We start from the raw sequence: 15,712 nt of genomic DNA on the forward strand, positions 1-15,712 counted from the left end.
CTGCTCCCCTCATCGAAGCTCTCCGCTTTCCGCCGCCACCATGTCGTAGTCCATGGCGAAATCCGTCCCGATCCTGGATCAAGCCGTCTCTTGGATGCGATCGATGGTGACGACGGCGATGCTGGAGGAGGCGGTGGAGGAGGGGATGCTCCCTCCTCAGGTTCTCATCGGCTGGCGGGAGGACTCCGAGGAGGAGTTCCCGACCCCGAACACCGACAAGATTGTATTGTTCCTCCCCTTCTTCCTACGCTAAATTGTACCTGTCGCTCCTGGAATTTGTGCTAGCACTCAAGGAAGCAAGAGCGCCTCGCCATGAGTCGCGCTGCCTCCACTTGGTTGCAGAACACCATTCCCAACGCCCCTGGATGGTGAGCCAGGCGTCACATGCATGAGCGGTGGCAAAATTGCCGACGTTGACCCTGGCAGTGCACCACCCATTTGCACCGCTGCTGTCGGTAGACGGAGCCTGTAGCCCATCCCTCCCCATGGTCGTCGGAACAACGCTGTAGAGAAGGCTGTCGGCGACGGGCTGCCATGGAGCGGCGTCACCGCTAGTTGCTGCCGACATCCGTGCTGCTTGAAGATGCGTCCCCGTGGACGCAAGGACGACGCATGCTGGTATGATGGTTTAGCATCCTCAAGAGAGGCCGCGTGCTCAGCTGGGCCGCCAAGGCCTGGAGTTGCGCCGCCACCTTTGTCATCTTCTTTGACATCTCGGCAAAGTCTTTGCGGATGCCGGCGAAGAGAGTGTCGGGGATGTCAACGATCTCGGAGCCCATGGACACAGAACCAAAGCAATCTGATACCAAGTTGTCACGGGCTAGGGAATTGGAAGGAGGATTGCTGCACCAGCCAATCGCATCTCTCGCAGTGAGAGGTCGCGGAAAGTTGGGACCCAAGTTCTATGGGCCATATCAGATTATCGAGTGCATCAGCTCTGTGGCATATCGCCGTTGTCTTCCTCCGGGAGCTCATCTCCATGATGTTTTTCATGTGGGATTGTGGAAGCCGTTTACAGGAGTGCCACCGGAGGTCGTGCCGTCTTTGCCTCCGACGCATCATGGCCAAGTTTGCCTTCAGCTGGAAACTGTTTCGCAGAGTCGTTTGGCTCATGGTCTACGTGAAGTTCTTGTTCAATGGAAAAATAAGCCGGTGGCTAACTTTCAGCTCGAGGACGAACTACTTCTCAGGGGGAGAGATGTCACGTGGGGATTGCAGTATTCACGCCGCCGCAACAGGAAGCCCGCGACAACCATGTGATGCGCAATCCCCAAATAGGAAAATTTCCTAAAGGATTTGAATCCTATGAAATTTAAATCCAAAGGGGCTCTTACTCTGTTGCAGAAATCATTCTGTGACAACTGAGCTATGCAGGACAGAAGCTCCAGATTTTGTGACATGCAGGTTTATAATACACAATATTACAAACTGTCATAGTGCAAGCAAATACAACTTCGAAGTACCAAAATTGAACATGTTTATGAAATAAAGGAAGGTCTCTAATCCCGAAGTCAAGACAAAACAAGCAGTCCTACGAATTCAAAATCTGAGGGCCTTTTTGATTTGTAGGAAAAGTGTAGGAAATTTGAAGGATTTCAATCCTATGGAAAAAATTTCTATGAAAGCTTTTGAAACAAAGGATTGAATCCTATACTATCCTTTAAAATTCCTATGGAATGGATAATCCTATAGAGATTTTGGAGGAAAGTTAGCGAGAGGTCCAACCTTTTGGAAAAATTCCTTTGAGTCTATCTCTCTCATCTGATTCCTGCGTTTTTCCTGTGGTCCAATCAAACGGTCATTCATGTGTTTTTCCTGTATTTTCCAATCCTCTGTTTTACACCTGCATTCCTGTCAGAATCCTGCGTTTTTCCATTCCTGCAATTCAAAGGGGCCCTCAAAATGAGAATCTTACAGATCGAATGACCAATAGCCATCACATCATTTTTTTTTCCTCATTGTTTTATCTGGTAATGAAAATTTTCAGAAGTTAGTAAAAGCAAGATATTGCAAGATTACAGAATTACTTAAACATGGATTTAGAAAATGTAGTTATCTACTGACAATGCACATGTGCAGTACAATGAAGTGAGTAAAAGCAAGTGAGATTACGTGGGGATATTAAAAAATTCTTAACATAAGAAAATCAAGTGGGTCAATTATTAAATACTTAACAGTATGGTATGAAATCTAATGCCACAGGGATCAATCAATTCAAAAAAAAAAGCCAGAATAATGTAAGCCATAATCATCGATAATTAGTTCAATGACTTACTCTGCCATCCATGAGCCCATGATCATCGTATTGTTGCACTGCATCATCTTTCTGTTGTCATTACAAAAAAAGCCACTACTGAAGCATCAACTCAATTCCACCAAACTTGGTCCTAAAGTGCATCACTCGACTCAGTGCACAGAACAGCAGTAAGGCAAGAATTTGGCAACCTCTTACCAAGTACGATTTCTAGAACTTGACAGTATCCTTTTCTGAAACGCCCTTCTGATTTCCACCTTGGATCCAAACTCCAAAGATAGCTCAAGCAATGCCTTGAAATCCTTTTGTTCTTGCCACTTCCACAAACAATGCCTAGGCTTCCAGGAAGCTCCATAACACTGCAATATAAGAAATTCAACAGAAAAATAACATTAAGCATCTATAATTGTAACACACATTTTTTTAGTTCTGATTAGCAAATAATTAGAAATTCTGTACAATTAATTCAGACAATTAGAAAAAATGTTTGTTACAGCTGGGAAATAAATTAAAGTATCTAATTACATCCTCGCTACTGCGGGAAAAAAACATTCCTTTTATTCTTTAAACAGTGAGATAATACATAAATTTAACATCAATCATCATATTTCTAAGTCCTACATTTCTTCTCCGCATTTTGGTACTTAGGGAAGGGAAGACGAGTCATATACTCCCTCCGTCCCAAAATATAGCAACCTAGGACCCATTCCCATCCTAGGTTGCTATATTTTGGGACGGAGGGAGTAGTAGTTTACAAATAAATCAAAACAACTAACCCTATATCCAGAATTATCCAACATTTTATTGCTGATATGAATATTGCATGATCGTAATATGCTGCAAATTATTATGCATGAGCATCCAAAGCTTTGTTGGTCCAAAAATTTGATAGAACAAAATACGGAAGTACTTGATTGAGGAGCTGATAGGTTCCCTTTTGTTCTTATGCTGCTTGCAGCCTCCCACTTCAATTCCATCGGGCTTGCAGTGGCACGATGGTGGTCACCCTTCTTGGTGGTGCTGCTGCCAACTTCCCCATGCTGTGCGCCTGTGCCCCTGCTGCTGATGGGCTCGGCCTTGTGATTCCTTGTTATATATATCCAGGAGTACTGATCGTTATATCCAAGAGTACTGACTACATTGATCCAGCTAATCCAGGTGGCTTGTATACACACCTCTCTTTCATCAAAACCCTCACCTTGTCAGCATCATCCCATTTCCCTGCCTCCACACAGATGTTTGACAGCAAGACATAATTTGAGGCCTTGCAAGGTTCCAATTCAAATAACTTCTCAGCTGCAAGCCATGCTATCTCGTGATTCTTGTGTACGCGGCATGCTCCAAGCAATGCACCCCAGACACCAGCATTTGGTTGGATCTGCATTCCCTGAACAAGTTCAAATGCCTCTCTTAGTCTCCCAGCTCTTCCAAGAAGATCAACCATACAGGTATAATGCTCAGCCACAGGCTTTAACGAGTACAATTTTATCATCGAATTGAAGAAATGCAATCCTTCATCAATTAACCCAGCATGACTGCAAGCTGATAACACAACTACCAACGTGATCTCATCAGGTCTGACACTGTTAGCTTCCATTTCCCGGAATACTGCTATCACCTCAGACCCATTACCATTAGAAGCATAGCCATCGATGAGTGCATTCCATGAAACGATGTCTTGTACTACCATCTCATCAAAGACTTGTCTTGCTTCCAACATCCTTCCACACTTAGCATAGGCAGAAATCAAGGCATTTCCAGGAGAAGAATCACTGATAAACCCAGTCCTGACAAGAAGACTGTGGAATTGTCTCCCTATTTGCAGAGTAGCCAAATTTGCACTTGCACTTAGACAACATGCATATGTACACCAGTCAGCGCTCTTTGCATCCCTTCTCATAAGCATAAAATGCTGCAGTGCTTCAACAAATAGACCATTTTGAACAAATCCAGAGATAATTGAATTCCATGAAACTGTATTTCTCCTCTTCATTTTCCTGAAAATACTGGCTGCCTTGCGAATTTGTCCACCCTGAGCACAGCCAGCAATCATGGTGTTCCAAGAAATCATATCCTTGTTCGGCATTTGCTGGAATAAAACCATGGCCTCATCAAGCATACCACACTGAACATATCCTGATATCATTGTATTCCAGCACACTGCATCCCGAACCACAATTCCATCAAATAGTTGACGGGCGTCATCAATCAGGTTGCTTTTCAAATAGCCATGCATCAGTGCAGTCTTTGCTCCGACATTGTCGGAAGGCATCTTGCTGAGCACATCCTTCGCTTCTTGGAGCTTCCCAGAACGTACAAAACCACTCACCATCGTTGTCCATGAGATTGAATTCTTCTCTGGCATCTCTATAAACAGATTATAGGCCGCCTCCACCTGAGAGAACTGCACATACCCAGAAAGCAGCACATTCCAAGCCACAACATTACGCTCAGGCATTCTATCAAACAATTCTCTTGCCTCGCCCATCCTCCCTGCCTGACAATACCCATTGACCAAGTTAACCCAAGAAATAACATTAGGTGAGGGGATCCTTGAAAAGAATGCACTGGCCACATCCAAATCCCCAGCACGCACATACCCCTCTAGCATCAAGTTCCAGGACACCAAGTCCTTATCTGGCATCTCATCAAAGAACTGCACTGATCGAGAGATTTCCTCATTCCGGATGAGCCCCCCCAACACTGAGTTCCATGAAACAATATCAGGGGCCGGCATCTCCTGCAACAAAGCAATTGCATCCTCAAACCTGCCGTTCTTGGCATACCCGGAGATCATGGTGTTGTAGCACGCCGCGCACTTCTCCCCGGGCATGCGGTCGAGCAGCTCCCTTGCGAGGGTGAGCTCACCAGCCCGCACGTAGCAGGATACCATGATTGTCCAGGAGTACTCGTTTCGGGCGGGCATTGCATCGAATAGCCCTCGCGCATCCTCGACGCGCCCGTGCTGAGAGCATGCCACCATCATGGTGTTCCAGGACACGGGGTTGCGGCGCGGCATCTCGTCGAACAGCCTGCGCGCCTCGGCGAGGCGGCCGTGGTGGGCCAGCGCGGAGACCATCGCGTTGTAGGAGACCACGTTGCGGCGGGGCATCTCCTCGAACAGGCGGCGCGCGGCGGCCAGCTGGCCCGAGCGCGCCAGCGACGTGAGCTCCTGGTTGCTCCTAAACACAGCAGAGGCGGTGAGCTTCGCAGCTGCCATTGGGGGCGGTGATGGCGCTGGTGCCGCCAGATACCACAATTCGGGATGGTCACGGACCGATGGCCCCGGATGGATCGGCGCGTCAGCCGGCCGACGACCGCCAGCAGTGGAGCAGCTCCTCAGGCCTGGATCCCCGCACTCGACCTCCACCAGCCGCTTCGGGAGGTGGCGGCCGGAGGTGCTGAGCAGCAAGAGATGCTCTGTGCCCGGTGCCCTGATGCGCTGCGGTGGCGAGCTTGTTGCCGGGGCTCGGGAGGAGATGCGCCGCGGGCGTGCGTGCAGGGGTTGTTTGGTTCGTACCAGATGATGTCACGCGCTTTACTGCAGGATATAGGTAAGATATTGGAGAAATATCAATCAGAGCGTACATCGAAAGTCATACTTCTTAACAGCATGTGTATCAAAGAAACTGAAACTTCTTTAAATTTCAGTGAGCGTGTACATTCAAAATTATAAAATACTGTTCAATTATAAAATAAAGTCAAGAGATTTTTTTTAAAAAAAATCAGACAATAGCATGCTTATATGCTTGATCCGATTTTTATCATGAACAGTAGAGTTTTTTAAAATGACTATCAGACAAAAGCATGAATACTTTAGTTATCGTTATCTAAAAAAATGAAATCTTCTGCCATACTACCACATAATATACCACTAACATAGAATGTATAAAGCCATACTTCTTAACAGCATGTGTATCCAAGAAACCTAAACCTCTTTAAATTTCAGTGAGCGTATACATTCAAACTTATAAAATCCTGTTTAATTATAAAATCATGTCAAGAGATTTTTTTTGTTTAAAGGACCATTAGAACTGTGCAAGTTTATATGCTTCAATTATAATATCATGTGAAGAGATGTTTTGTTTAAAGGACCATCAGAACTGTGCAAGTTTATGTGCTTGAACCGATTTGTATAACATTGATGAACAATAGAATGGGGGAGAAAGAGAAGGGCGAGGAGGGATGTATGTACCTTTGTGCGAATCAGAGATCCGTGAGTTGGTCGACAAGGCAGGCGACGGTGTCCTAGCGGTGGAGATCGGGGGCGGCGCGGAGGATGGGAGGAGACAACCGAGGCGGGCGACGAGGAGTGGAGACGGGCAACGGTGTCTGGCGGTGGAGATCAGGCAGGCGGAGCGGCAGGGGTGATTCTCGTTGTTGGCACGAAGACTGCACGGCGTTATGGATCGACAGTGACCTGATGGTGGGGTGACAGAATTATAGGGTAGATTAATTATTTGATTTACTCACATGGTTAGCAGCAAGGTCACTGTCCAAGTGAAACAGCCAGAGTAGAGAAATCTAAGAAAAATATTGTCAATGAATACCTTTCTACCCGTGGTGAGGCGAAGGTGGCAACGAGATAGAGACGGAGAGACGGTACCAGGACCTCAGCAGATGCAGCGTCCTCCCTCACACAGTGGCCTTAATAGGAGTACAGCAATTTGCCTGTTAATTTATTTTAACCATTCCTCATGAAATACATTATCTGAGGAAGATAATAAGATAAAGTTCAGAATCAATATTCAGCTAAGTGAGTGTTCTCATAAACCCTATAAATCAGAGTGTTCACAGCCACATGGTACTCTGACCAGTTCCCATGCATTTTCCCGGAGCCACATGGTACTCTGACGGTCCAATGGGTTCATCATCTTGGTTGATATTTTGACAGGATATAAAAAATAAGAGGACCAAAAGTACAAAAATTTCCATTCTATATCTTTTTTTTTTACAGAAATGCCACCTCCCTGAAGTTTCGAGTTTTATTTGATGCAGTCATATAAACCATGACTTTTTGAAAGCAAATTGTAATGATGAATATCACAAAAAATGCTGAAATTGTATACTCTCTTGAAAAAAGATATGCAGAACGGAACAATCCTGTGAAACTGTTTATGCAACTGCAGACATTTCATTATAGGGAGAATTTTCGGTTTGCAAACATGATGAAAATGCACCTTGGTTTGTCAGTTTTGGATAGAACAAAAGGGATGGAGCTTACCTACCGTCGGTGGTGGTGATCCACCACGATGGGGGCGGCGATGAATCAGATAAGAGGGGAAAGATGGGGGCGGCAATGAATCACCGCGGCGGGGGGGGGGGGGGGGGGGGAGGGGGGGGGATGACGGAGTGCGGGAGGCGGGCGGCGACGGTGAGGCGCTGTTTCTGGCGTGGGCGCGGGGAGGAACGATGGGTGGCGAGGCGACGACGAATCGAGGGGGGCGGCAGCGAGGCGAGGCGAGGCCCTCGCTCTCGGCGGCCGATCTGGACGAGCGACGGCGAATCGAGAGGGGGCGGCGGTTAGGGTGCGCCGTTGGGACACACATCCTCTACCTTTGGGCTAGACTTTACTTCATCTCCACCGTTCAAATTAATCTGATGGATAGGTTCTCTTCCCTTATTTCTTTGAGTAAATTTCACAATATGGTTCAAAATCCAGAAAACCACACACATTTTGATATTTGGCACTTAAGTATTTTGGTAGTTTAGTTTCACAAAACCACACCATCGATGAATGGATTCACCCGTGAGATGACGTGGTTGTTCTATCTAGGTTGAGGACGTGGCATCCTATTAATTTTTCGTGCGATGGCTGGTAATAGGATGTCATGTCCTCGTCCTAGGTGAAACAGCCATGTTATCCCGTGGGTGAATCCATTCATCGATAGTGTGGTTTTATGAAACCACACAACTAAGGCCATGTTTGATTTAGCTTAGAATTATTATAATCTGGATTATTAAGAGTAAGCTGAAACAAACAAATAGATTATTATACTAGATTATTATAATATATAAGCTAGATTAGTATAATTCAATAATCTCCTCTAGAGGAGCTTTTTCCAGATTATTGAGTGGCTAAAGATCTACTACCCTTAGATGCCTCTAATAATCCAGAGAAACAAACAACACGTAGCTTATTTTTTGTTAGCTTATTATAATCCAGCTTAGAGTAATCTGATTTAATAATCTAGATTACAATAATCTTAAGCTGAAACAAACAGGGCCTAAAATATGTGTACTTAAGTGCCAAGTGTCAAAGTGTGTGTGGTTTTCTACAACTTGAACCACAAAACGTGTAGTTTTGTGAAATTTACTCTATTTCTTTCAATAAAATCAAGAGTAAATTACACTGGCGGCCTTTATAAACTTATAAGCAGGTTTCACGTAGGTCCACGAATTTGATAAATAAATATGTTGCAGGATCAACACATTTATTTATTTTGTTAGTTGCAGGATCTCCGTCCCGCCATTCTCTGCCTCGAGCTTCTCCTCTGTGGACTTCTCTTCCATGCGCTTCTCCACCAAGCTCCCAGACGTCCCCACACCACCGACCCGGGAAAGAGCCATCCGGTGAGGAGGAGGAGATTGTGGAAGAAATCCCCTGTCGATAGTGTGCGCTGCCGTCGACCCATTATGTCCTTCCCCCTCAAGCCGCATGGTTCCAGGGTGGCAAGGAGGAGGCCATGAAGGTTGGGTTTGACGATGCCGCCGACAAGGCCGACTCGATGGCCATGTACAAGGCGGGGCTGGTTTCTCCTAGAGAAAATGTAGGTTAATAGTTGTATCCTCTAGCCCCAGACTTCAGGACAGGATGTAGGTAGTCATTGTGCCCTGAAGTGGAGTAGAGAGTTGAACTTATCTTGTTTTTGAGCCGAATAGCCCCTGACTTTATTTTGGAATGACAGTAGGAGTTGTGGCATGGAGTTGACTTGATTATTGCGTTGATTCTTGCAGAAGATTGTCGATCGCTCTAGTGCCAAGAGAGAGGCTCTACAGAGCATCTTCGACAACGTGACGGAGATTGAGTGCAGCGGGTCGAGCTCCAGCAGCAGCAGAAGGAGGCGAAGGAGTGGCACATCTGGAGAAGGAGCTATGGGTCTCCTGACGAAAAATCCGCGCTCAGCCGATGGTGCCAGATCTATGTAGACGCGACCTAAGTCAACGAACACAAAGGCCTGGGAGATCTGCTTACCTTTAGTGTAAGTCCAAAATATTGATGAGGTGCGGGCGTGCCAGTCAGTTCGATCCTACAACTAACAAGATAAATAAATGTGTTGATCACCAAAGAGTCGATTGGCTGACAAGCCGATGGAGGAATTCTAGCCGATGCCGATATCAGTCGACGTCGATAGGGTTATGAGCAATCGGCTATATGTCCAATGTAGATAATGATATAAAGACAATCGGCTGATAATAATATAATAAAACAACAATATAATCTAGTAGAAATCAATCGGCTAATAATGATATGACAAAATGAGTGTTGATCTAATGGTTACAGCATATATCGGTTGGAGGTCCGACGTCATAAAATCTAAATGATTAGATAATCAATAAAACCTCTGTTGTAATCAGCTAAAACCAACTTGTACATAATCCTTATAAGCCGATGCAACATCCAGATAACCCAACGGCTAAAACTCCGATGAAACCCTTCTTGGCAATCAAGAAGCAGGCTAGAGATTATGGTTCTAAGCACGACTTAGTAGATCAAACTTAACTGATGCAACACTAAGTATGAAAAGAAACATAATATCCAAACAATCAAGCCTTTGACTGATTTTCAGGGTGGTGAATACATTAGTTAATCTAATCTTGCAAGATGATTTAGCCGATATCGGCATAAACCCTAAAAAGGATCTCAATCGATATGATCAAATTAAGATGCTAAGCTAGATTAACTAAGATATATGATAACCAGCGGCTGTAGAAGATAGATTAGAACATCTAAAGCGACGCCCTAATCCACCAACGCAAACCGCTGAGACAAGTCATACCTCTTGTTAGAAGAACGAAGCCGATGCCCTTACTCGAAGCAAGAACTCGTCAAAAAAGTAGAAAGGTAAAAGGTGGCGATGTGCCAAAGTTGTATCGATCGAGACAAAAATTACAATGACCCCGGGTGTACACATTTATACCCATGGGTAGATACTAGTCCTTATTAGACAAAAAAATAAACTTTTCTAAAGATAAAAGGAAAACATAAAGTCCTTATCGAACGCTAAACACACGTTCCTAAAGATAAAAGGAAACTAACAAACTCTTCCTAATTAATAGATAAACTACCATGCCACATCCTACTTGAACTCGGTCTCTTTTGGATAAACTTCTTTTAATTGATAAATTTCCTTAACCGAACCCATGAAGAATTCGACTACTGACAACTGATGGTGTCCATCGGCCGATTCCATGACTCTGAAGCTGATACTTACTATAGGCTGATGATAACTTCGGGACTTACCAAATTTTGGCGTTAAGAGGGTCCAAATTTCCCAGCTGAGGAGGGATGGTAAGATGCTCTGGCCAAGTGATTTGGTCTTCGTGTTAGTCTTTGTGATGATGTGTGCCTATCTGCTGTTGTGGATGAACAGGGGAGATGCGCACGTGAAGCGACCGAGTGGAAGAAGCTGGTGGACCAGCCTAAGGCAGCTAGCGGGCGAGCTCTGATCATTGAGCTGGAGACGTAGTTGCAGGAGGCCCAGGAAGGAGCGCACGATTTTCAGGCCAAGCTGGATGGTGAGTCTTGTAAATGTTGCTTCTGGCTATTCTCGTGTTCTGCTGCTGTTGATGTCTGTCATCTTGACACCATCGTTAGCCGCGTCCGAGTCAATCTCTGCCGAGAAGGCGACCCTGTCGGATGAGTTGGTGAAGAAGGACACCACACAGCGCAATCTCTAGGCGGATGTTGAGCTGCGTGCGAAAAATACTCAGACACATTATGAGCACTTCCAGCGGGAATTGGACGCCGCCAAGGGTCTTCATGAGGAGCTGGTGAAGTCAGTGGAGCCCACCCTGGAGCTGTTTTTCCCTTCCCGGTGTAAGGGCAAAGATCTTGTGCAACTGGCAACAGAGCTGGTTCCTGAGGGGCCAACTGCTGTTCGTCGGCTGTCTGAGGGTGGTGGCAGGGAATGTGGCGGTCGCCGCGAAGGTGACTCCGTGAGTTTCCATCTCCTCAAGAAAAATGATCGAGCGACCCCACCTAGCGTGCTAACTGTCGGTTTTTAATATCGGCAATATTATTTATGGGTGCACTAGATCTAGGAGAGATGGTGACATAGATGTTTATATTGGTTGAAACCCTCAAAGCGAGGTAATACCCTAGTCCAGTTGTGAGTAGATTGGATCTGTATAAGTGCGCATCTGTTGACGAGAAATCCGCGCTCGGCCGATGGTGTCGGGTCTGTGTTGGCGCAAACTAAGTCGACGAACACAATGGCCTAGGAGATCTGCTTAACTCCAGTGCAGGTCCAAAAGTTGATGAGATGCGGGCGTGCCAGTCAGTTTGATCCGGCAACTGACAAGATATACAAATAACAGATCAAAGAGCCGATCGGCTGACAAGACAATGGAGTAATTCCAGCCGATGCCGATAGGGTTTTGAGTTATCGGCTATATATTTGATGTAGAATCTGACACTTGATATAAACAATGATATAAAGACAATTAGCTGATGGTAATATAACAAAACAACCATATAATCCAGTAAAACCAATCGGCTAACAATATGATAGAATAAGCACTGATCCGAAGGTTAAAGCATACATCAGCTGGAGGTTCGATGTTATTGAATCCACAAGATTAGATAAACAGTGAAACTTTGGTTGCGATCGGCTAAATCCAACTTGTATGTAATCCTTATAAGCCAATGCAACATCCAGATAACTCATCGGCTAAAACCCTGATGAAACCCTTATTGGCAATCAAAAAGCAGGCTAGAGGTTATGGTTCTAACTTCTAAGCACGACTAGGGCTGATGCAGCGCAAAGTATGAAAAGAAACATAATGTCTAGATAATCAAGCCTTTGACTTATTTTCAGGGTAGTGGATACCTTAGCTAATCTAATTTGGTAAAGCAATTCAGCCGATACCAGCATAAACCCTAAAGAGAATCCCAGCCGATACAAGTAAATTGAACTACCAAAATAGATTAACTAAGATATATGATAGATATGTGTTTACATTGACAAGATCGGAGTGTCGAAGCCTTGGCCCCGGCGATGCAAATAGCCATGACAAGTATAAACTTGTCAAAAAAAGTAGAAAAGTAAAAAGGGTGGCGACGCGTCGAATTTGTATTGATCGTGGAGATAGTTTACAATGACCCCGGGTGTACATATTTATACCCATAGGTAGATACGAGTCCTTATTGGACAAGAAAGAAACTTTTCTAAAGATAAAAGGAAAACATAAAGTCCTTATGGGACACTAAACACACTTTCCTAAAGATAAAAGGAAACTAACAAATACTACCTAATTAATAGATAACTTGCCATGTCTCTTCCTCCTTGAACTCGGTCACTTATGGATAAGCTTCTGTTAATAGATTAATTTCCTTAACTGAATATAGCAAGAATCTGACTATTGGCAACTTGATAATTCTCATTGGCCAATTCCAGAACTCTGAAGCCGATAATGGTTTTAGGCCGATGACTGTTGGTATTTCTTAGCGACACTGCCGGAAATATAATTCCCAGCAATAGCACTAGAAATAATCCTGGTATATTATAGTTACAGATATGATCCGCAAGCATACGGATATACCATTGTAGCATTTCACCCGGGAGTATTCCAAGGTATCGTATTTATTTTATCCCAAGGGAAGATATGATAAGAGATTACTATGCTAACAATTCATATATTACTTATATACATCAAGTCTATGCAGGGGTTAATTTAGTTCAAAGGGTAGGGTGACACACAGAAGAAAGAACTAAGAACTACTCTCACTAAAATATAGTCTAAGCTAAATGGAGAAAGAATAATAAAAGTATCATTCCTGTACTTCTAGTATATATACATCTTTAATCTATACTTACTAGTATACAATCATGCAACCAATACCTCGTACCCAGTGTCCTCCTAGTGTTTCGAGAGACCGCCCCTGGTTGCCGAGTTCCTTACGACAACCTGTCATGGCCATCCAACCGGGGCTAAATACGGAGGAGTACCCTCCCCAGGAAATTGCACTTAGGATAATATACACATGTAGAGGACACCTGCACTAATCCTTCACCATCAGCGGCCGGCCTCTGATCCACTGTATATTACCCCAATTAATGGTATCTAATAATCTAAGCACCGTGCTTACATTACTAAATATTACTCCAATTAATGGTATCTAATAATCAACATGCTCAAGGGGAATGTGTGACTTGCCCTTCTTCTTCACTTCGATCTTCTGAACTCTTTTCCTCACGACCGCGGACTTCTGAAACGGCGCAATATACTCACTAGCACGCAAAACGAGAAAAAACTCTAATAAATACCAAGTAAACAGTACAAGAAAAGTAAACAAACATGTAGATCTTGGTTTTAGATGAATTTTGCAACTTGAATGGCTCAATTTGGAGTTCGTATGAATTAGATATGAATTTTAGAAGTTTTGAGCCATTTAAATAAATTTCTAGAATCAATACCAATTTATTGCGCAATTATTATTTATTTTTACAAAGGAAAAATCAAGGATTATTGCGTCAGCGAGGGGCGGGTGTGGACCGAGTCCACCAAAGGCGGGCCCACGCATCAGCCAAAAGGGGAGGGACGGTGCACCGTGGACCGGGACCACGGGGTGGTCCACGGCGACCAACAGTAGGCTGGCCACGCGGGCACACATGGGACGGAGGAGGGGAAAAAAGAGAGGAGCAGGAGGGAGGTGGCTCACCGAGCGCCGAAGCAGCGAGGAGGCGACGCGGGAAGGCGGCCGACGACGAGGAGAGGCAGCGGCGCCCCGCGGAAAAACAGCGCGAGCGAAGCACCGACGACGACCGGCAGGTGAGGAAGGGCGGCCGAGCACCTCCTCGACCTGTAGAATGATGAGGAGGGGTTAGGGGAGGATGGGGTGGCTCAAGGCAGCGTGAACCACCGACCGGAGGGGATTGGAAAAGGGGTAGCTCACCGGTGCGCGAGGGGAAATGGATTCCAGTGGTTGGGACGCGAGCTGGGCGGTGGCCGAGGGTCTCCTCGTCCTTGCAGAACCAAGGGAGGCGACGACGCAGTGCGGGGTCGGCCGGAGAGGTGGCGCGGTGCGGCTGTAGTTGGCGATGGTGGCGGAGAGAGATGGTGAACGTGGTGGCGGCGTTTCGGAAATGGATTGGGGAAGAGGAGCAGTGGACGGGGTGCGGTGGGGCGTGGCGGCGCTGTGGGTGGCGGCGACATGGCCGGGCGAGGCGACGCTCGCCGGCGGGAGGCGGCGGTGGCTCGGGTTGGTGGTGGCGGCGGGGTTTCAGCGGCGGTTTGGGGAGGGGAAGTGGTGGCCGGTCTTGCCCTCCGGCGGTGAAGCCGGTGGTGGTGGCGTCACAATGCGGCGAGGGTTAGGGCGGCGGTGACAGGCGGTTGGAACGCGCCGGCGGGCGGCGGAGGGAGGTGCGACGGTAGCGGGGTGGTTTCCGGGCACGGGAGAGCTCGGGAAAATGGGGAAACAGATGAGAAGGGCACGAGGGTGCTTTATATAGGCTCGGGGAGCTTTGATACGGCCGGGATGGGACGAATTTTGGGCGGCAACGACCGGCGACATGGGGTGGCGACGTGGGCTCGTGGCGGGTCAATCCGGCGCCATTTTTTTGGGGGAAAGTGGGGGGAATGGTGGAGGAGTGGGCGGCGACCACATCCCGACGGTTAGACGCGAGCGCGAGGGACAGGAGGTGGCGGATTTTGCAGTGGAGTGGGCGGCCATGGCGGGCGGCTGCTCTGGCTCGAGTTGGCTGGGGGTTGGGGACCCACTTGTCGGCCTGAGGAGAGGGGAGGCCGGTTTGAGGGAGGGGGAACAAACTTGGAGGTGGCGGGAAGCGAGCTGGGCCAGCCCGAGAGAAGTAGGCGAGCGGCCTGGCCGGGAAGAGGGAGGAGGGCTTGGACCGAAAATGGCCCAAGGGGAACGAAGGAGAATTAAATTTGTTTTTCTTTTTATTTAATTGATTAAATGATCTTTGTGATATTAAAATTACTTCTTGAGCTCCAAAAATTCGCGAGAAATTTTAAAGAGTATTTTAGGGCATAAAGAACATTACAAAATATTCATGGCCATGATTTTTAAAGGAAATTTTTAATTCCCTCATTATTTTACTTAACTTTTAACATAACTAGAAACAATGCCCGTGCGTTGCAACGGGTTAAAACTATTTTAATCTTATTATTGTTATATGGTTGAGTTAGGATGAATTCATTGTGTGGATTCGCTTGGATTTTTATTTTTAGAAAATCATGAGCTGCAATTAGGAGTTTGACTTTTATCTCAAGTTA

At 46.0% G+C, this 15,712-nt stretch overlaps 1 protein-coding gene across 11 annotated transcripts; it reads right to left on the bottom strand.

Annotated features, from left to right (window-relative positions):
* Positions 1 to 1,369: 1,369 nt before the first annotated feature.
* LOC107275294 (pentatricopeptide repeat-containing protein At4g02750) lies at positions 1,370 to 14,267 on the bottom strand. Of its 11 annotated transcripts, none has more exons than XM_066306196.1 (7): positions 14,139 to 14,267; positions 6,805 to 6,925; positions 6,450 to 6,674; positions 3,031 to 5,795; positions 2,453 to 2,613; positions 2,276 to 2,326; positions 1,370 to 1,878 (listed from the first exon to the last, which is right to left on the bottom strand). In XM_066306196.1, the coding sequence occupies exon 4, from the start codon at positions 5,472 to 5,474 to the stop codon at positions 3,390 to 3,392; it is 2,085 nt and encodes a 694-aa protein (XP_066162293.1). In that variant the 5' UTR covers positions 5,475 to 5,795; positions 6,450 to 6,674; positions 6,805 to 6,925; positions 14,139 to 14,267; the 3' UTR covers positions 1,370 to 1,878; positions 2,276 to 2,326; positions 2,453 to 2,613; positions 3,031 to 3,389. The 11 variants fall into 11 exon arrangements, with proteins under 11 accessions (XP_066162293.1, XP_015620698.1, XP_015620697.1 ...); XM_015765212.3 differs by lacking the exon at positions 14,139 to 14,267 and adding an exon at positions 7,483 to 7,819 and having other exon boundaries at positions 6,805 to 6,901; XM_015765211.3 differs by lacking the exon at positions 14,139 to 14,267 and adding an exon at positions 7,479 to 7,819 and having other exon boundaries at positions 6,805 to 6,901.
* Positions 14,268 to 15,712: the final 1,445 nt, after the last annotated feature.

This window comes from Oryza sativa, chromosome 12, assembly GCF_034140825.1.
Source record: "Oryza sativa Japonica Group chromosome 12, ASM3414082v1".
Classification (NCBI taxonomy): Eukaryota; Viridiplantae; Streptophyta; class Magnoliopsida; order Poales; family Poaceae; genus Oryza; species Oryza sativa.

Bases quoted from the DNA above. Each gene is read 5' to 3' on its own strand.
- LOC107275294 (XM_066306196.1), bottom strand. From the start codon at position 5,474: ATGGCAGCTGCGAAGCTCACCGCCTCTGCTGTGTTTAGGAGCAACCAG.